General features: G+C 36.6%; 1 protein-coding gene across 4 annotated transcripts in view; it reads right to left on the bottom strand.

The window, feature by feature from the left end:
• NRG3 (neuregulin 3) overlaps nt 1–19,221 on the bottom strand; it is a 1,058,853-nt gene that overhangs the window by 113,251 nt on the left and 926,381 nt on the right. For 2 of the 4 annotated variants that reach the window (XM_047072600.1, XM_047072602.1), the window contains exon 4: nt 10,657–10,683. In XM_047072600.1, the coding sequence (XP_046928556.1) occupies nt 10,657–10,683 (27 nt within the window). The remainder of the gene's footprint in view (nt 1–10,656; nt 10,684–19,221) is intronic. The other 2 variants (XM_047072601.1, XM_047072603.1) reach the window with 1 other exon arrangement.

Below are 19,221 nucleotides of genomic sequence, written 5' to 3'. Positions count from 1 at the left end.
GAAATTGGTGATGCCATCGTCCCTCTTACACAGACTGGTAACTATAGGATTAGAGATGATAAATCCCTTGTCCCACGTCATACATACACTAGTGGAGCCAGAATTAAACCAAATCTCTCTGTCCCTTTATGTCCAAGCTTCTCACCACAGAGGCAGAGACTTCCTACATCAAAATCATGTTAAATACTAGGAGCCTGATCCATCTCAGAACGACCTAATCAGATATCTGAGGCTAAAAATAGGAATTGACATTTGCAACAAGCTGCCCCGTGTCTGGGATTGAAAAAGCTGAGAGCTCTTGAATTATGTTATTCTGTCCGCTTGAGAATATCCCATTACTCTCAGTATCTCAAACTGCAACTATGACACAAACAGAAAACATGGACCTAGAAGTGAGAACAACCAGTTAATGAGCTATTTATTATTCCTTAAGAACCTACCTGGTCAGTCAAGATCTTCTATGATTACTGGACCACATCGAGGGCTACATAGAACACCCTAGTAAGCCAGAAGCTACACTTTTGAGAAGTCCTCAGATGCCACCCACTGCTTAAACAGAGGGAAATCTCCAGAAAGAATATTGGTGACTGACTGAGAGTTATCTAGAACTAAACCATATGGCCTTGGGTTTCATTGATATTTTGCTTATAGAATTTTTAAAAAATCATTTAATTACATTAAGAGTTAAGAAAACCATACATCATTTAAATTCATTTTAAAATCAACTCAAGAAATATTTATTGAGTTCTTATAATTATGCTAAACACTGGAGTAAAGATGCAACAGCGAATAAGTCTTATTCCCACTAGAGCTTTTCTAGTAGGGAGACTCATAATAAAAAGTAGACAAATGAACCAGTTAGTAATAAAGGATATGGAAGAAACAGAAGGGGCTAATATGAATGACATGGGAAATGCAATGGAAAGTTTATTAGAAAGTGGATTTGAACTGAAGGCTTTATAATGAGAAGGAAGCATGTGCAGATGAGTACGGTAGCTGAGGTAGACAGAGGGACAAAGAGAAGGCTCATAGGGCAGGAACAGTGAGTTGGAACCACAGTGCTAGGAAGTGAAGTCAAGGAGGTAGGCAGTACCAGATCATGGGAGACTTGGCATGACAACGTACGGTGTCTGTATTTAATTCTAGATCCGTTAGAAAGTTTCATGCTGGGGAATGACAGGATTTAAATTTTAAATAAAAAGTTAAATGTTATTTAAATTAAATTATAATGCAAATTGCCTTTGTTGATAAAGACCAATATCCACTCCCCTCCCCACCCCCCCAATCATCTCATCCTGGTCCTGTTTATTTTAACATCCTCATTAGGATGTTTCTTCCTCTGCCCATGGAAATCCTACCCTTTTCTCAAAGATCAGATCAAGGTCCCCTGTGCCCCTGGTTCTGCTCATTGTTCCTCATCCCCACACCCTCCCAGGTGTTCTGCCCTTGCCTCTTGCTCTGTGCCTGACACAGACTAAATGGCAATTCATCTTTATAATGCCCACAGTGTTATTCAAAGAGCAAGCATTTGGTGAGTATTTGAAGTAAACTTTGAGCTTGGCCCATTAGCTGGGGTTTTGCACACAATGCCTCCAGGCAACTTCTACACACAGCCACTGCCCAGAATAAGCTAATCTGATCATTATCTGCTTGAAACCTCTGAAGGCTTTCTCTCACAAGGAGATAAAATCACACATCTTTCCAAGGGCATAGTGTCATCATAATTTGTTCTGACCTAATAGACCGACCACATTACCTACCACACTCCCTTGCAGTTGTATTATGCTTCTCCAATTACTTGGGACTCCTCACCATTCCTAAAACCTCCATTCTCTTCCGGCTCTTATTTACCTGTGTTCTTCCTTGTCCCCTTCCCTGTTTCCTTCTGCCATCCCCCAATTGTAGGAATACATTTTATTCTTCCACATAAAGATGTCCCTGACTGTTCTAAGGAGATGTGGATGCTCCTTCCTCTGTGTTACTTTCTCTCAGCATTTATGAGAGTACAGTTTCTGAAATCCTAGTTCTGTGACATATGCTTCTCTGGAAAAAATATTCATAAGATATTGCTTACTATAGCTTTCTCTCCAAGATTTATGAATGGACAGAAGTATACTGAAGGCTTTGTAAAATCATTCAGCAGAAAACTGCAGAACCTAGTACTTCCCGCAAGGATGTGAACTATTTCTGTGCATATGAAACGCATGTCAGTATCCTGCAGCTGGTTAGGAACCCTCATCTGGCCTTTTGTAAAAGAAAAAGGAACAAAAAACCTTCAATTAAAGTCTTTTTTTTTTTTTTTTTTTGCATTGAATTGGAATAATTGGTTTATGATTCTGTCCCCTACACTGAGTTGTGAACTCCTTGAGAATTTGTCTTACCTGTCTTGAGCTGCGGCTCTGGCTTGGCAAGGGTGAACTCCCAAAGGGGCTCCACACAGTCTGACTTAACTGCACTACTGTGAACCCATAAAGCAGCCTCTCTGCCTATTGGGGAGAACCAGTATTATCTTTGCTGCATCTTTAGATATTCTGATAGGGAAAAATCTGTTATAAGATGACCCACAGGACTGATAAGGAAATTCCAGTCCCCAACCATAGCCTCCCTACCCCCTTTGCCTGGCGCCAAATTACTACTAATGCGGAATGCGGAACTAACAGCCTATAAATTGTTTCCTCTGCTGACGCTCGGATTAAGACCTCTGGAGAGTGATCTCCTCTCGGCCTGCTGGTGTGAAATAAACAGCCTACCTTCCAAGATCTCGGAGTGCCACTTGGTGCTTCGGCCAGGTGATCCAGACCAGGTTCCGTAACAATTTAATTCATCATTCTTTTTTTTTTTTTTTTTTTTTGTCAATCTCTCCAATGCAAAAATTCATCTGACTTCAGAAGCAGTTATCAGGGAGAACTGGATATAACAGTCCTTTTTTTTTTTTTTTTTCTTAACCTCATTGGGAATTACTTTCCAATAAGCTGAACATCTTTGTTACTCTTTTTTTTTTTCCTAACATACTTAAGAAGGTCTTTGGAATCTACTGTGAACTTAAGTATATTTTAGATTAATTGGCATAAGTATGTAATCAACTTGATACTGGTTAAGATCTCACATTCTTTGGAGTTTAATTTGACAATCCAAAAATCCAGTTCTTTCTGTTAGATCTTAATTTTATCTAATAAAATAGCAGTCACCTCTTATAAAAAGTTCAAAAAATTTTTAAGTGTTTTTTAATTGTTTACTTTTTATTTATTTTTAAAAAATGTTTATTTATTTATTCTGAGAGATAGAGAGAGCATGCACAAGCAGGGGAGGGACAGAAAGAGAAGGGGAGAGAGAATCCCAAGAAGCACAGAGCCTGATGTAGGGCTCAAACTTATGAACTGTGAAATCATGAACCTGAGCTGAAATCAAGAGCTGGATGCTTAACAGACTGAGCCACACAGGCATCCCATAATTTTTTAAGTGTTTAAGCTATGGCTTTATTCATTATATTAATAAAAATGTTGCCCTAGAAGCAATGGGAAGCTCCAATCATGGTTGATCTTGATCCTACATACAGGATTTCATTGCCCCAAATTCACCTATCACTAAATTGATATAATCTATGCTTCATCACATTATAAAAGAAGTTCATGGAAGTCTATCCAGGCTTTGCTGTAGTCTACACAGAAACTCCCAATTGAATCATTTAGCAGCTTTCTAAAAAATTATAATGTTAATTTAGCAAAAATGCAATAGTCCTATGTCTGCTTTCAGTGAACAATACTTTATTTCCAACTTGTTCACAAAAAAATACTTTTATCAGTGTCTGCAAATGAATTTTTATTAACCAATTTTGGATCTGATCTATAAAAGTATTTACATAAATGTCCATTTTCTCCTTTGTAGAAATCAAAATGATTATATGTGCATATTTTCCAGTACATCTCTTGGTTGTAGCCATTCCTCAAAGAAGACCACTGAAAGTTTTCATTCTCACCTGAAAATTCTGTCAGATTTTAACTTATTTCACTTATAGTCATGACCTTTAGAGACTTTTCTGCTAACTACTGGAGGTACAAATATATGCTAATAACTACTATTAGATTAATCATATATATTATATTATATTATATTATATTATATTATATTATATTAATGTTATCATATCAAAATATTATTCTAAATGTGTGGTGAGGCAACTTTAGAAAAACCAAACTAGGGACACATGGTCGCCCAGTCAGTGAAGTGTCTGACTGTTGGTTGACTTCAGCTCAGGTCATGATCTCACAGTTTGTGAGTTCGAGCCTTGCATCAGGCTCTGCACTGGCAGTTGCAGAGCCAACTTGGGATTTTCTCTCTCCCTCTATCTCTGCCCCTATCTCCCCAAATAAACAAATAAAATAAACTTAAAAAAAAGAACAACCAAACCAAGTTGAGATATTGCTTCATTCAAAAAAAAAAAAAAAGAAAGAAAGAAAGAAAGAGAAAAAGAGAAAAACACTTGGAGGTGTTTGTGATTAAGGGAGCTGAATTATTAGCACTTGTACTGAGACTTATGTTAACAAAAAATTATAGTGTAATGAGAGAGGGAGTAGCCATACTACTAAGAGAAAAGTAACTTAGAAAGTAAGATTGTGTAAATGTTTGTTAAGCAGAATCTTGGGAAATCATTGGAGAGATGGTTCAACTCACTATTCCATTTGGCAAATGTCTCTTATCAGAGGAGATGAATGTGTAATGCCTTTATACCCCAACGGCATTCAACAGTTAAGACCACCTGATTAATGTCACTCAACACAGTCTGTAATTACCAAGAAATCTTCAAATACAACACATTTCCATAGATTACCCTACATAACACATTACAGTGATCAGCCAATGGGAGCCTTTTTGTGCACCTGGCAGTTATAATTCTGCACGTAAAGCTAAAGACTGGCATCTGGTTCAGTTTTCATTTTCTTGTAGCTTGGATAACATGGGTTACCACCCAAGATTTTTGTACCCTCATGGTACTTGGAAAACATAACCTTTAAACCCTAGGATTAGATACTGAAGTTCACTACCATTTGAAACACTGCCAGAGTACAACCTCTTTGAGTAATCCTGAAGCCCTCATTGTGTGACATGCCCAGCAGTTAGTCACCAGTAGAATTCAAGAGCTCGAAAGGAAGACAGACTTAAGTTCAAATCGTGTACCTGCAATTTCCTGGCTCTTAAGATATTTCAGCTAAACAGGCCTCAGTTTTGTCATTTACAAGATAAGGATATACAGAATTCCTACCTCATTCATTGTTTTCTAAAGTTCAATGAGATGATATATGAAGTGCCTGATTGGTTCAGTCAGTTAAGCATCTGACTTTGATTTTGGCTCAGGTCATGATCTCAGGTTGTGAGGTAAAGCCCTGCTTAAAATTCTCTTTCTCCCTGTCCCTCTGCCAATCCCTCTCTCTCTCTCAAAAAAAAAAAAGTTCAATTGGATGATATAAAAGTTGACATTAAATGACATTTAACATTAAATAATGTTAACTTTTATTACTCCGAAACATCTAATTTCTTGTGTAGCTTAATATGGCAAAGAAGGGCACATGAACAGGCAAACACTCTTCGCATACAAATATAGACACATTAATCCATAAATTGCTCTTTTGTTTTATAAGAAAACATGATATATTTAAATGAATGAAAACATTTTTGTTCTACATAAATCTAATTCAGAAATTTCAGCATAAAGAAAGAGAATCATCACTTCTGTATCTCTAATGCCAAGTCACAAATTTGGCCTATGTATGAACTCACTGACTGACATATGAGCCTGTTAGCTTTAAAGGAACACACACCAAATCATTTATCATAAGTAGTGTAGCTTTTAGGAAAATACCCCCATTTTATATCATCCTGACAGAATTAGAAACCAGTCTTCAGCACTTACTAAAATATCCTAAAACAATGTTTTTTTACATGACAGAATAAAGAGATACTCAATATATGGTGAAGTATGACCTTATCAATTCTAAAACTATACACATATTTTAGACTATACAGTTTCACTATAACACATTTCTAATGCTCTCCTTATAGCAAACTCAGCATTTCATTCTTTTTTCTTTTTTCAACTTCAAAATGCAAATCATTCTAGAATAACTTTTTCAGATTTCAGTTAAAATTCTGCTTTTCCCAAGTTCTCTAAGTCTTTTGATTTAAAAAAAAAATTGTACTAGGGCTTACTCAATCAAAATTTGCATAAATACATTGTTATCTTTAAAACAATGTCAAATCACAAATAAGACATTTAACTCAGAGAGTTCATTTTGTTTTTCCATATGAGAATGGAAGAGATTTGCATGAAATATCTCCCACACAATCTTCAGCTCTCCCTGTGGTTTGCTAATATGTTTGCAAATGGCATTGCACCTGCTTTTATACAAACATCTTTGATGCCTACAGCATCCAATGCATCAGGGCATTGTCAAAGAAATAGCTGCATAACAAATAGCTCAAATGGATATAATGAGATATGCTCCATGATTGAGCACCTGACACTGTAGCCAGATATTTCTCAGATGAGAAATCCCTCTTCGTGATCAATGTGCCTTCCAAGCTTTGGCCAATTTGACATGCCCTTTGGCCATCTGTCTTCTCTGGATGTTTGGGTGGATTTCTCAATGAGTATTTATGCTTACAATGAAGTTTTGTCTATTCTATCTCCTGATCTGTTCACCCTGTGAGGAAAACTGTGGACATCTTACCTTAAAAATCTCAATTTTCCCTCATGCATGCATGGTGAGTAGGTTAAGTCATTAATTCCAGAAATATTTTTCATGACTGACTTAATAGAAACTCAGATTTTACATTTTTTTCACAAACACAATTTTGTATTTTCATGTACCTTCAAATGCCTGCCCTATTTACGTCAGTTAACTTTCTTTTTTTTTAACTGATAGTGTATTCCAGGACAGTATTTATTGTTGATATTTTCATTGTGCCAGTCCCAGAAGCATCAATAAGAAAAATTCACGAATATAATTAAGGACAAATCCTGTTGAATGCTGACAGCTTTATGGACTTTAGGTTTAGCATGGCTTATGTGATAAGATAATTATTCCTTAAAATTATTAAATCAACTCAGAACAGTTTTTTTGGTTAAGTGTTTTTACTGAAGTTGACATTCTTTCTCCGGTCCTAGAGTAGTGACACTAAGGAGCTTATAGAGCCAGATAGACTGAAACATCAAGGCTCACCGTAATGTAGAAGTAATACAGAGCTGGTACCATCTCGACTATGGCATCACTCAGTACAGTTTATCCACTTTGGCTGGTACTCAGCTTACATGTCTCCTCCCCCAGGAAGCTGTCTCTGAATTTCCCAAACCCATTTAGATACTTTCTTAAAATTCATTTTTTTCCTTCATTGTACCTTGCCTATGTCATTTTGATAGCACTTGTTATATCACCTCCATTATGTGTAGTTTTTCTCTCTTTTTCGTTTCAGAGCCCTTGGGTATGAAAGGATATGGCTTATATATCTGCATCTTCAATATCTCATACATCTGGCATATAGTGAGTGTGAGAAATATAGGTTGATTAAATAATAATAGGATTCTTGGATCATATGATTCAAATCATACGATTTGAAGTTCCTGCTTTAAATAGGAATTTATTAAGCTGCATAAAGTATTCAGCTTTTGAGTCTGATCAATAACATAGATTGGCCCCTGGGAATACAAAGGCTTAGGGAAAGAGCTGTGTGCTTCAGATCATCATTTTGTGATCTGTGTTCCAACTCAAGAAAGATGAAATTAACATTGCCCAAAGTAAGAATGATGGAAGTTGAGAAGAAAGGTATTCTAGAACTCATTAAAACACAACTGGCACTTAGCACTGTGTACTCCAATATACTGACATGATTAAGTTTATAGAGACTATGCCTACATTTCTGCTTCCCAGCTGTATTTATGCTAGACATGTCATATTACTGGGATGATACCACCTTCAGTACAAATAATTTTACCCATATGGACTCTAAAATCACAAGTTAAATCTGAAAATATTTGTTCCCAAAGCAACACACAGAATTTTACATATTCAGTTAGAAAATGCGTGGGAGTGAACAGTGTCCAGAACTAGTAAGGTCAGTGGAAACAGTTTATTCATTAACCTATTCACCATTTCAAACAAGCCTTCATTAGTTGTCACCTGTATACATACTACATATTCATTTCTGATTGCTTGCCCACCCCCTTCCATTTAAGGCAATCTCTATTGCTGGAGTCAAATGTTCACACACTGAGAACTTATTTCCTATAAGGCTTCATTGCTATGATTTGACGCCCAGTTTTGCATGACCCACTATAACCTTAGTCTTGACATTTATATAGATGAACTACATAATTACCTATTATATTTCACCTACCAGTATCCTGAAGTCTTTTATATGTTTTAACACAAACTTTTTAATACATATCTTGGTTCCATAGCAAATTGTTACCATAAAGTAACTGTGTCATTGGAGCTCCTCAGGAAAAGCCCAATAGGAGGGTGACGGGTGGATTTTTTTTTTTTTTAACAATTATAGTTAACGCTGATGCAGCAATTTAGTTTGCTATAACCATGGCTACACCACTTGTGGGGTCTGAAGTTAGTCCAGCCCTACCTATCAGCTACATGGTGTTTCCTATATATGCAGTCATTCTGCTGCGTAACCAACTTCTGAAGCCTCTATTCTCAAAGTCTGCAATGACCGCAATCCACCAGGGCAATTTTCTCTATTCATTAGGCCCAGGACCTATTATCTTCAAAGTGACTGTTAATACTCAGACTTCCATGCTACTAATCCCCGCTATCTAGTAAAAGAGGAAAGTAAAAGCCATATATCCTTCTCAACAATTTATACTCTTCTACACGAACCTGTCTGTAATTTTCTATAATTTCTGACCCGTATGACTACAGTCTCCTTTCCATGCCAACAACGTGTTTGAGTGCTCCCATCATAAGTGTTCATTGATTATATTCAGGTAGCCACCCTTTTGTCACTTCCTTCCACACCTACTTTACATTCCATGATGTTTCATTTGAATTTTATCCTGAATTTCATTGCCCTTATTTTTCATGTCATTTCTCTAGCAAAAACCCCAAACCTGCAGGAATTGAACTGTTTCTTCTATGATATAATACCCAGATAATAGAGCACTAATGAAAAATACTACACAACAGGGGAGATCAATTCTAGTATAAATATTAAATCATTAAGCTCTAATTAACGCTAAAAACTTCCAGCAATACAATTGCAAATGTGACATGTTCTCTCAATATATCAGAGGTACCTGGAACTCACCATTTCCAAACCTAATCTAGTAAAACATCTCCCATAAATCTATTCTTCTTCTAGTGTTCTTTTTCAGTAAATGGGCCCCCCTTTTATCTAAATATGCAAACTATATACCCTGTATTATCCTTGATAATCTCTCCTTCCTAAACTTCAACATTAATTCCTCTCAAATACTTGCTGATACCACATCCTAAATGTGTATCATCTTTTCCCATATTCTCCACAATCACAGTAGTCCAAGCTAATATCATCTTGCCTGAAATAGGTCTTCCGAACCTCAACTGTATATCTATTAGTTTATTACCTATTATCTGTAAGCTTACTAGACTGTAAGTGCCATTGGACCAATTTTTTTGGTCTATTTTTGCTATTTTATTTGCAATATTTTGCATTATTTTCCTTTGTTTACATTGAGCACTTTATAATTATTTGCTGAATGAATAGATAAATGAATACAATTAAATTTGTAACTATTATTGCAATAACCATACTCATGTATGAAGGAAGTATTAATATCTATATCATATAAGACAAAAATCCAAAGTTCAACAAAAGCCAAATAAGCAAAGAATTATTAATTTGGATTTCAAGTTTAGGTCTTCTCAATTTCACTAACTTTAACTCCTGGGTATCCTTCCATTTTAGCACCATGACGTATATCAACCCTATGTATTTCTTTTTTTTTTTTTTTTTTACATAAAATATACACTCAGAAAAGTATGTTCAATTCTTAATGTAATTATCTATGAACATAATAGTAATTCCTGTGGAAGGCATTCCAATGCTTTTAAAAACATACAATTCACTGTAAGTACTTTCACAAGAAATACTTTAATTTTGTAAATGGAAGTGTTTATATAGCCCCTATTCCAAATTTATTGATACTATAATGTATACAAAGTAGTCATCATGCAAAAGGAAAGGGAATCAGGGCAGAAATTAAAAAAAAAAAAACAGCATTTAAAAATCATCCCTATTATTTTCAATCATTTATTGTTTGCCATCTTGTAGACATTGTGCTAAGCAATTCACATGTTCACTAAAATAGGAACTACTATCATCCCTATTTTACAGATAAGAAAATGGAGAAATAGAGCAAACAAACCAGGAGCCAAGTCCAACCTCTGTATGGTTCCAGAGATGCACTTAACATTCAATTGCGTTCCCAATAAGTAGTTAAGTCTTTCATTTTGAGCCACTACTTAGTGAAAAATCAACAAAAACACTTTTTACTACTGACAGCATCTGATGATGAGACATTTCAATTATAATCAGATGGGGAAGGAATACACTGTATACATTATGAAACTTAGCTTTTTCTGGATATTTAAGGAGCAAATTGTGTAGTCTTACCCATGAATTCAATCCCCAAGTGGTCTGCTACACCGAAGTCAGCATGTAAGAAAGAGAAACAGAAAAAGAGAAAAAGATTAGAAAAAATTCCACATGGAAGCCAATGGTTATAAGATTGACCTTTCAAGGCAAAGAATATATCTTTATTTTAACAACCATTTTTTGAGACAGATAATTTACAGATTGTCAACAAACTGAACACTGATTGGCATTTCCCAACAACCTGGAGCTTCAGATGAAATAATATTGCATCAATTACCAAATATGCTAAGTATAAATTTGGCAAAAAAAAAAGAAAAGGGAGGAAAACAAACATTTACACAAAGAATATCTGGTACTAAATTTATTTTCAGAACTCATGATATTTTAGGTAGAATACTTGTTCAATATAAATTTACCTGGACCTCTATGTTAATAATGCCAGTGAAGAACTCCATGATACCTTAACCAGGCCCTCTTCATCTTCAGAAACCTGGTCCTGATTCACGCCCCCGACCCCCCCCCCCCCGTCTGACCCTTGAGTCTTAGGATGATGAAACTTGACAGTGCTTCCTACTTATCAAAAATGCATGACAGATGTGTCCATGTCTGTTCTACGTGCATGTGCACAGCTGACCATTTGGACCCGTTAATGCTAATGTCTGTCTGTGGTCAGCAGAGTGAGAAACTGGGCCCCACTGTGCCCAGGCATTCAACTATTGAGGTCGGTTTATTTAAATGGTGCTTTCTTTTAATCATTCAGTTATTCACTTATTCACTTTTCAAATTCATTGTTTTATTTAATGATACTTTTTGTTGTAGTAACATATTTCTTAAATGAGAATACATGAAAAAATATGGCTGCAATTGTATTTGTTTCTATGACTAATTACTAGGCTTCCTTTTATGAATTTTCTATTTAGCAAAGAAGCTTTTCTTTTTAGAAAATATGCACTCAGTTATCTTGAGGATTTTAGTGTCTTTCCTTTTTGTAAATAATTTAGTTTTTAATTTTATTGCAGTAATATATATATATATATAACAAAAAATGCATCATTTTAACCATTTCAAGTATACAATTTAGTGGCATTAATTACATTCACGATGTTGTGCACCATCACCACTGTATTTCCAAAACTTTTCCATCACCCCAAAGAGAAACTGCACCCACCAAACAATAATTTCTCATTTCTTTCTCCTTGCATCCTCTGATAACCTCTAATCTACTTTCTGTCATAATCAACTTGCCCATAAATAGTTTATTGTTTAAGTAATTAATTAAGAAATGTCTTTTATGTAAAGAAAGATTATAATAAAGTTTTTTCAAAGTAGATGCATTACTTCATATGGTAATTTTGACTGCTTACTATATAGTATGACAGATACTTAGCACACTTTCATGGAAAGACAGGATTTTTGTTCTCAAGTAATTCAGACATCAGAAGGGGCCCACAGAGACAAGGGTCTCTTAATTTTTTGTAATAGCCCTATAATAGAAACCAGAACATATGCATTGGAAGGAGAGGCCAAGGACCCCTAGGCTTATTCCTGGGAGAAACAGAATATGCTAGTGAAAGAAAAGAGGTTGTAGAAAAGTTGGTAACACCATGTTTGGGTTCTTGTGTGAATAAGTAACTTCTCAATTGTGTGCACTTGGGTCCCTGGAGAGAGAGTAGAATTGTGGTATTTAAAAACGGGGATTTCAGTGAGATTACTTATCATGGGATTAAAGGTAAGAAAAAAATACACAGGATTAAAAAAACCTTTTTGCATACAGTCGGAATAGAATGCATAAGAAAGAGATCAGAATAAGAAAGTATATAGAAATATAGGAACAGAGCACCTCAAATAGTGGGCCAGAATGTCAGTGATATGACTGGGCAGTTAGAAGGCCACCAGCCTCCCAGCCTAGTTGAACAATAACTTTCTAGTGGAGCTGAGATGGCTCAGAAATGGCGCTTTGTCTGTTGTCTGTTTTGCTGGCAATAGAACCAACGGTCGTCACTCTTAATTGTTCCCACAGCCTTGGCTGCTCCACTCCTATATGTGACAGGGAATATGGAGAATCAGACTTTGTGAGGCTGGAGACTGCACCAAGGACTGAGTGGCATGCTTAATAAATTTGAGGGCAATCTGAATTCTTTAAGCCACAATGAATTCAGGACCAGTAGAAGGGACAAATCAGAATTTGAAATTTATCTAAACACTGAAAGGTAAGTAGAACATTAAGGAAAGAAAATCTCTCTTCTCTTAACATAGCAGAAAAGTGACATCTGATTATAAGAGTTGGAATTCCCAGAATTACTATGGAGCAAGGTGGCATTGATATTCTTGATTTTTTTTATTATTATTTCTTTTTAACATTTATTTAGTTTTGAGAGACAGAGTGCAAGTTGGGGAGGGGCAGAGAGAAAGGGAGACACAGAATCTCAAGCAGGCTGCAGGCTCTGAGATGTCAGCACAGAGCCTGACGCAGGGCTCGAACTCACGAACCGTAAGATCATGACCAGAGCCGAAGTCAGACATTCAATCACCTGAGTCACTCAGGCACCCCTTTATTCTTGAACTTTAAAGAGAAATTATTTATTAATTTTTATAATGAAATTCATGAAAACTGATGCCACTGAAACATATAAATAAAGAGATTATTTAAAATCTCTCTCACGTGCACATATAAACACAACGCAAACACACACACACACACACACACACACGCACACACACCCTTCTTTTATTAAAGCACTAAAAACTGTGATCCTTATTATAGGTCTAAAGCTACTGATAAGCTTTGTTTTCATACAAAAGGATCAATGAAAATCCATGAAAAACATGATAGAAAAGCAATTAATTTTGTCTATTGAGTCATATACAGAACATAAACCAAAATATTTCTCATAACCCTTCACTGGCTATTTCTTAAAGCAAACAGCCTTCTTGGGCATATTCAAGCCTGCATGAAAACATCAAGAGGGATATGGTAGAATTAATCAATTAAGTTTTCATTTATTCATTCACTCAACAAAGTACATGCCAAGAATTACACAGATACTGGGGTGGAAGAGAAAGCATATAATCTTAAGCAAAAACAGTTTGATTTCCCCTATGGCATGTACTAGAATGTGTAATTTCTATCTTTTTAACAGTTTGATTAGCTTTTTTTCTGTTCTTAACCCCCTTCACCTATTATGTCCATCCCTCCACCTCCCAACCCCCTGGCAACCACTGGTTTGTTTTCTGTATTTATGAGTCTGTTTCTGTTTGTTTGTTTGTTTGTTTGGTCTTGTTTAAATTCCACATATGAGTGAAATCTTATGGTATTTATTTCTCCGTCTGACTTATTTCACTTGGCATAATATCCTGTAGGTCCATCCGTGTTGTTGCAAATGACAAGATCTCATTCTTCCTTATGGCTGAGCAATATTAACTTTTTATGGCTGAGCTTGATTAACTTTTCTATGTAAACATTACAATTCTTTTGGAATAGTCACCCCTCATGATGATACAATAGTGCCTAACACTTACTGAGCATTTATGATTGCCAGGAACTGCTTTCAACATTATCTTGCAGGAACATATAAGATTGTCACTACCCTCATTTTACAGATGAGGGACAGAGGCATGGGGAGGGGCACAAACTTCTCCTAAACTACATTGCTGTAAATGGTAGAAATGCAATTGAGACTAAGCATAGCCACCAATGAGTGACACTCAGGGTTTACATTTGCCTTCCCTATGAAGGAAAAGCTAATATTTATGAAACTATCAGGTAATAAAATGTTCAGGGAGGAGTTATCTAATCTACCAAAGAGAACAAATTATTTTCATGTATCCTCAGGCACTGTAGGAGCATGGCTTATTTATGTGCTCACCCGTAGTATATTCATAAAGTGACCAATATAAGCTAGGTGGAGGGGGGTTCCTTCTCTCCAAGGGACCAAATTGGTAAATCATCAATATTCTTCATTGGTTACTAGGGAGACTTCTTCATGATGAGGCTGCTCTAATTGAAGTGATTTGCTTGTATATACAGCAAGGGGTATATAAAGAGTTGTGTCTGAATCTGTGCCAAACATTGAACCAAATAATCTCATAATTGGCAGTACACTTAATAAGTGACTGCAACCCACTGCAGACCTGAAATATTCTCGAGATTTGTGGGCGAGGCAGGTGACTGGAGAGACAAACGTAATATTCTGGAAAGTCAAAAACTCCCGGAAATTCAAGGCCCACATATTTCCAAAGTGTCCACAGTTCCTTAGGTGCAAGGAATTCAATGTCTTTTTTTTTTTTTCATATGGTAACAGACAGAGGCTACCAACAATTTCCTCTGTGTGGACAGGGTGAGGAAGAACAAGCAAAGACAATCCTTAACTGGATTCCAATCCCAGGGCAAGGCAAGGCAAGATGTTACCCAACTCGCCATGAGTGACTCAGTGCAATGCAGCACTGGGGCACTGCGACATGAATGTAGGGTTTTGGTGTCATTTTTGTGTTACAAGTAACTAAACAAGGCAATTCTATCACAGAATAGTCCCAAATGTGATTGTTTAAAACCATGTCACATGGGATGTAGAAAAACGTGCCACACGAAATTATTGTTCTGTGTTTAAAAAAGTTAGGATATTGGCTTCAAGTTCAACAGGTTTTTGCATTGCAAACATGTCTAAAGACCTTCAAATGTGTGCTGAGACTCTCCCAGCAGTGGTTCAGTCGAACATATTTCCCACCTGGATGTCAACCACTTCACCATGAAGCAACCTGTAGAATTAATGACTGAGGCATCTACTCTCAGGGAAATGGATGCCATAGAAGTGTCCAGGAAAACAGCCACACAACTATAAACCATGTTGGTTATAAATGGTTTTTTTTCCCCTAATAACAGAACCCAAATCTGTCACTGTGTGGATCCCACCCACAGATCCTTGTCAAATGACTCTTCACTGGTGACACTAAATTGGATTTACGAAGATGGTAAACTGGGTGTTGAATATTTACTGACCCCCAAAACCTGGGCTTATCATTCTCTAGTAATTTCTAGAATCGCTGTAAAGAGTTATAATTGCCTCACACTTCAACAGTGAGTCCGTGTATTCTGCTTACTCCCAGATCACGGACATGGTTATGAGATGCCATATCTTGAGACAGAGGTATGTATGCCCCAGTTTATTATTGTAAGATGGACAAAGCAAGAAAAGCTGGGACAGGCTTGAAGGTTTCTGCTTAGGGCAACAGTGAGGGCTGTGGGTGGACCTGGTGGTGGTTGCTGAGGGAAGCTTCAGTTTGGAAGCAATACTTGGGATCCACAGAATACATATACACCTTTCAAGAAGGTTCAGGGGTCAAAGGATAGGGGAACAGCGTTCACCACAGGCTACCAGGGCATATACCTGTATCATTAGGGGGAAGTGATACTTGGCAGTCATTGAGAGAATGCACAACTGGGAGAAGAGTGGCAGCCTGACCCGAATCTTTCAGGCCTGAGTTCCTACAGTGGGGAGGGAGGCAAGCAGGCAAGAGTGTGAGCACAGGGCTGCAGGGTGAGGCAGGAAATTCCCTCTCTAGGCACTGGTGTCCTGAAAGAAGAGGGTATTATCATATTACCTTTTTTCCCAGTTATTTAGTGCAAGTTAGGAGATGAATGCAGGTCAAGTTCTGAACTCTATGCTGTCTTTGCTAAATTATACTTTAGCACTACATATTTGATTTTAAAAATCTGTACATGTTCATAAATAAAGTTTAGAAAGTAAAACATCATGGTAATGATAAATCGACACCTCTCTCACTACCTCCAAAAAGTAATTCCCGTTATATTTTGGTTTATTTTTTTTTTAGTTCCTCTGTCCATGTAAAATAAAGTTAAGATAAATTTTACACAAAATCACCCTGCATGATGTGCCTGTGTCAGAGGACATCCTGTGGCCATTTTAGCTCTATAATCCCAATGCCCCTCTCCGCTCCATCATATCAGAACTGACAGCTTTTTCTACTGTTGAGAGTAAGCCCTGACATTATTACTGTGGCCAGCCTCACACCAGACAGGTCATCAATCATCAAGAAGCAAAATCACTTTTGTAGAAAAGCACACAGACCCATTCTCCTTTCCATGGGCCTTGTTATAAAACATGGCCTATTTTTCTTCTCGAAAGCTCTATTGCTGATTCCTGCTAAGCAAAGAGACACCTGCATTTCACACCCCCTTCTCATTCTCTGCATAAGCATGTCCATTTGTAGCAAAGGTGGCCATGGAGACTGTGCTGCATGTTCAACCAGGGCAAACTCAAGATGAGCAGCCTGTTCCATAAAATGAAATCTCGAAATAGGATTACAAAAGAGGTTTACGAGTGACCACCTGCCTAGCTCGCTCCTCAAAGATGAATCTTGCCTAAGTAGCTTGTAGAATTTTCCAGTGAACACATCTTGGAGTATTAGACTTAAGTTTGATTCCATGTTCACAGTTATTGAGCGGAGAATAGGAAGTAGAATCATATAGAAGAACTCTCCATTCAAAAACATACTACTTTTTTTGATTCTATGATTAATGATAGTAAATTTGTACAGCTAAATGCACGAAGGGCTCCTGCTCCTGAACTCACAATAATTCCCCCAGCATCTTCTCATATTTTATTGACTTTCTCAACTTCTCATATTTTCTCACGGGGTACTTCCACACACACTATTTCCTAATGTTTAAAAATAAGCCTGTAAAGTAGTGCTACTGAGCCCCTTTTAACAGTGGAAGAACATAAGCTTCTTTGAAGGACTAAAGATCATATTTGTAGACTCCTAGATTCTTAGGATGGAAAAGTATCTTAAATCCCAGGAGTGAAGGCCAGTTGCTTCTTTTCCTCACTGATTTATCACTTCAGCCTATCATAGAGTCTGACATTTTGTAGATGCTCAATAAATATTTATTGAGTGAATGAAATGCTATCTGGGTCAGCCCCTTTGCCCACTGAATATGAAATTCATACTCTGTCAGAGCATACCTAGCCTGTTTTCTGTCACTTCAGTTTTTGAGGATTCCAACAAACATGACATCTTTGGTGGCAACTCTTTCAATACCGGAAAAACATCCACAAATGTTTTTAGAACATTTCCCCAACTCAAAGTACATTTAATTACCAATTACATGAGTATATAAATCTGAAATCCCAAATTAGCAGGTTATTTTCTGAAAAAGGCCAACATCTTTGTCACATTTTTGTATGTAACTTAGGATTCACTTGAATCAATTAACAGGAAAAAGATACCAAGTTTTTGATGGTAATGAAAATATTATTTTATATGCCATTTAAGGTTTTACTTCTTAATACTTTCAAAATATTTATGCACTCTTTGAAACAGCTATCAAGTTTTTGATGGTAATTAAAATATTATTTTATATTCTATTTAAGGATTTACCTCTTAATAATTTCAAAACATTTATGCACTCTTTGAAATAGCTATTGTGTGCACTCTTATGAGTTCTAACTTTTCAACTTCAACCCATTTTATTTATCAGTAAAGATATACAGAAGAGATTATGGTTAATAGGTAAAACGATTATTGTAAAATGGGGAAAAGTGTTACTCAAAAGACAGAAATAAACAAAAGAAAGGAAAAGAAAGAAAGAAAGGCATACAAGGCAATCAGTATTCCAAGTTTTTATAACTGCCACAGTAATTAATTAAAGCCTTTGTAATTGTTTTAATACTATGTTTTTAATCATTCCCAAATTCAAAAGTATAATATCTTCATGGTGGATAGTAATTCAGAAAATAATGAACACATTTTAAGGAATATTGCTCTGGGACGTCTGGGTGGCTCAGTCAGTTAAGAATCTGAGTATTGGTTTAGGCTCAGGTCATGATCTCATGCTTTCATGAGTTCAAGCCCCACATTGGGTTCCGCACTAGCAGCACAGACCCTGCTTAGGGTTCTCTCTCTCTCCTTGTCCCTCTGCCCCACACCCACTTGTGTTGTCTCTGTCTCTCTCAAAATAAGTAAATACACTTAAAAAAAAAAAAAGAAATACTCTCCTGAATACAACTAACAACCAGCTCCCAACAGATATGACCACTGTGGTAAAATGGAGATCCCCAAAAAAGGGATCTTCTGCTTCTCACCTGCCAAAGACAGAGGAACCAAAGAGAAACATTACCCAAGGGACCTGTGTGAGGTAGAAGATTCCTGGTCCTGAAACAATTTCCCAAGGTATTTATCTGAAGCATCCAAATGCAGTGATGTAATGGGGCTGGCAAAAAGTCTCATTCATATGAAGTAAGAAAAGAGTAAGCCCATGTCAAAAAAGTAGCAAAAATAATTCATTCTAAGCAGGCAAGTCAAGGTCATAACCTAGAAGAGGTACTTTTATGTTAGGACTCAGGAAAATGGTCAGTACTGAGAAAGTAAGTGCAATTTATCATAAGTGGAGTAACAGTTTCAGGACTAAGGCCAAAACAAGCATGTATGTTGGAGGCATAGTCTTAAGTGATGCCTGATACCCTGAGAAATGGTATGGGACAACACAAAACAGACTTGAAACTTAGTTTTTTCTTTTGATAACTACTTTTTAGGTTGGACTCATAATTAGTAGCAGATAACTGT

The sequence above is a fragment of the Lynx rufus genome, unplaced genomic scaffold (genome assembly GCF_022079265.1).
Source record: "Lynx rufus isolate CCGP_SWC_20201006 ecotype Redwood Valley unplaced genomic scaffold, mLynRuf1.p SCAF_11, whole genome shotgun sequence".
NCBI classification, from domain to species: domain Eukaryota; kingdom Metazoa; phylum Chordata; class Mammalia; order Carnivora; family Felidae; genus Lynx; species Lynx rufus.
The sequence above is the reverse complement of the archived record's forward strand: the minus strand, read 5'-3'. Positions and strand labels throughout refer to the sequence as shown.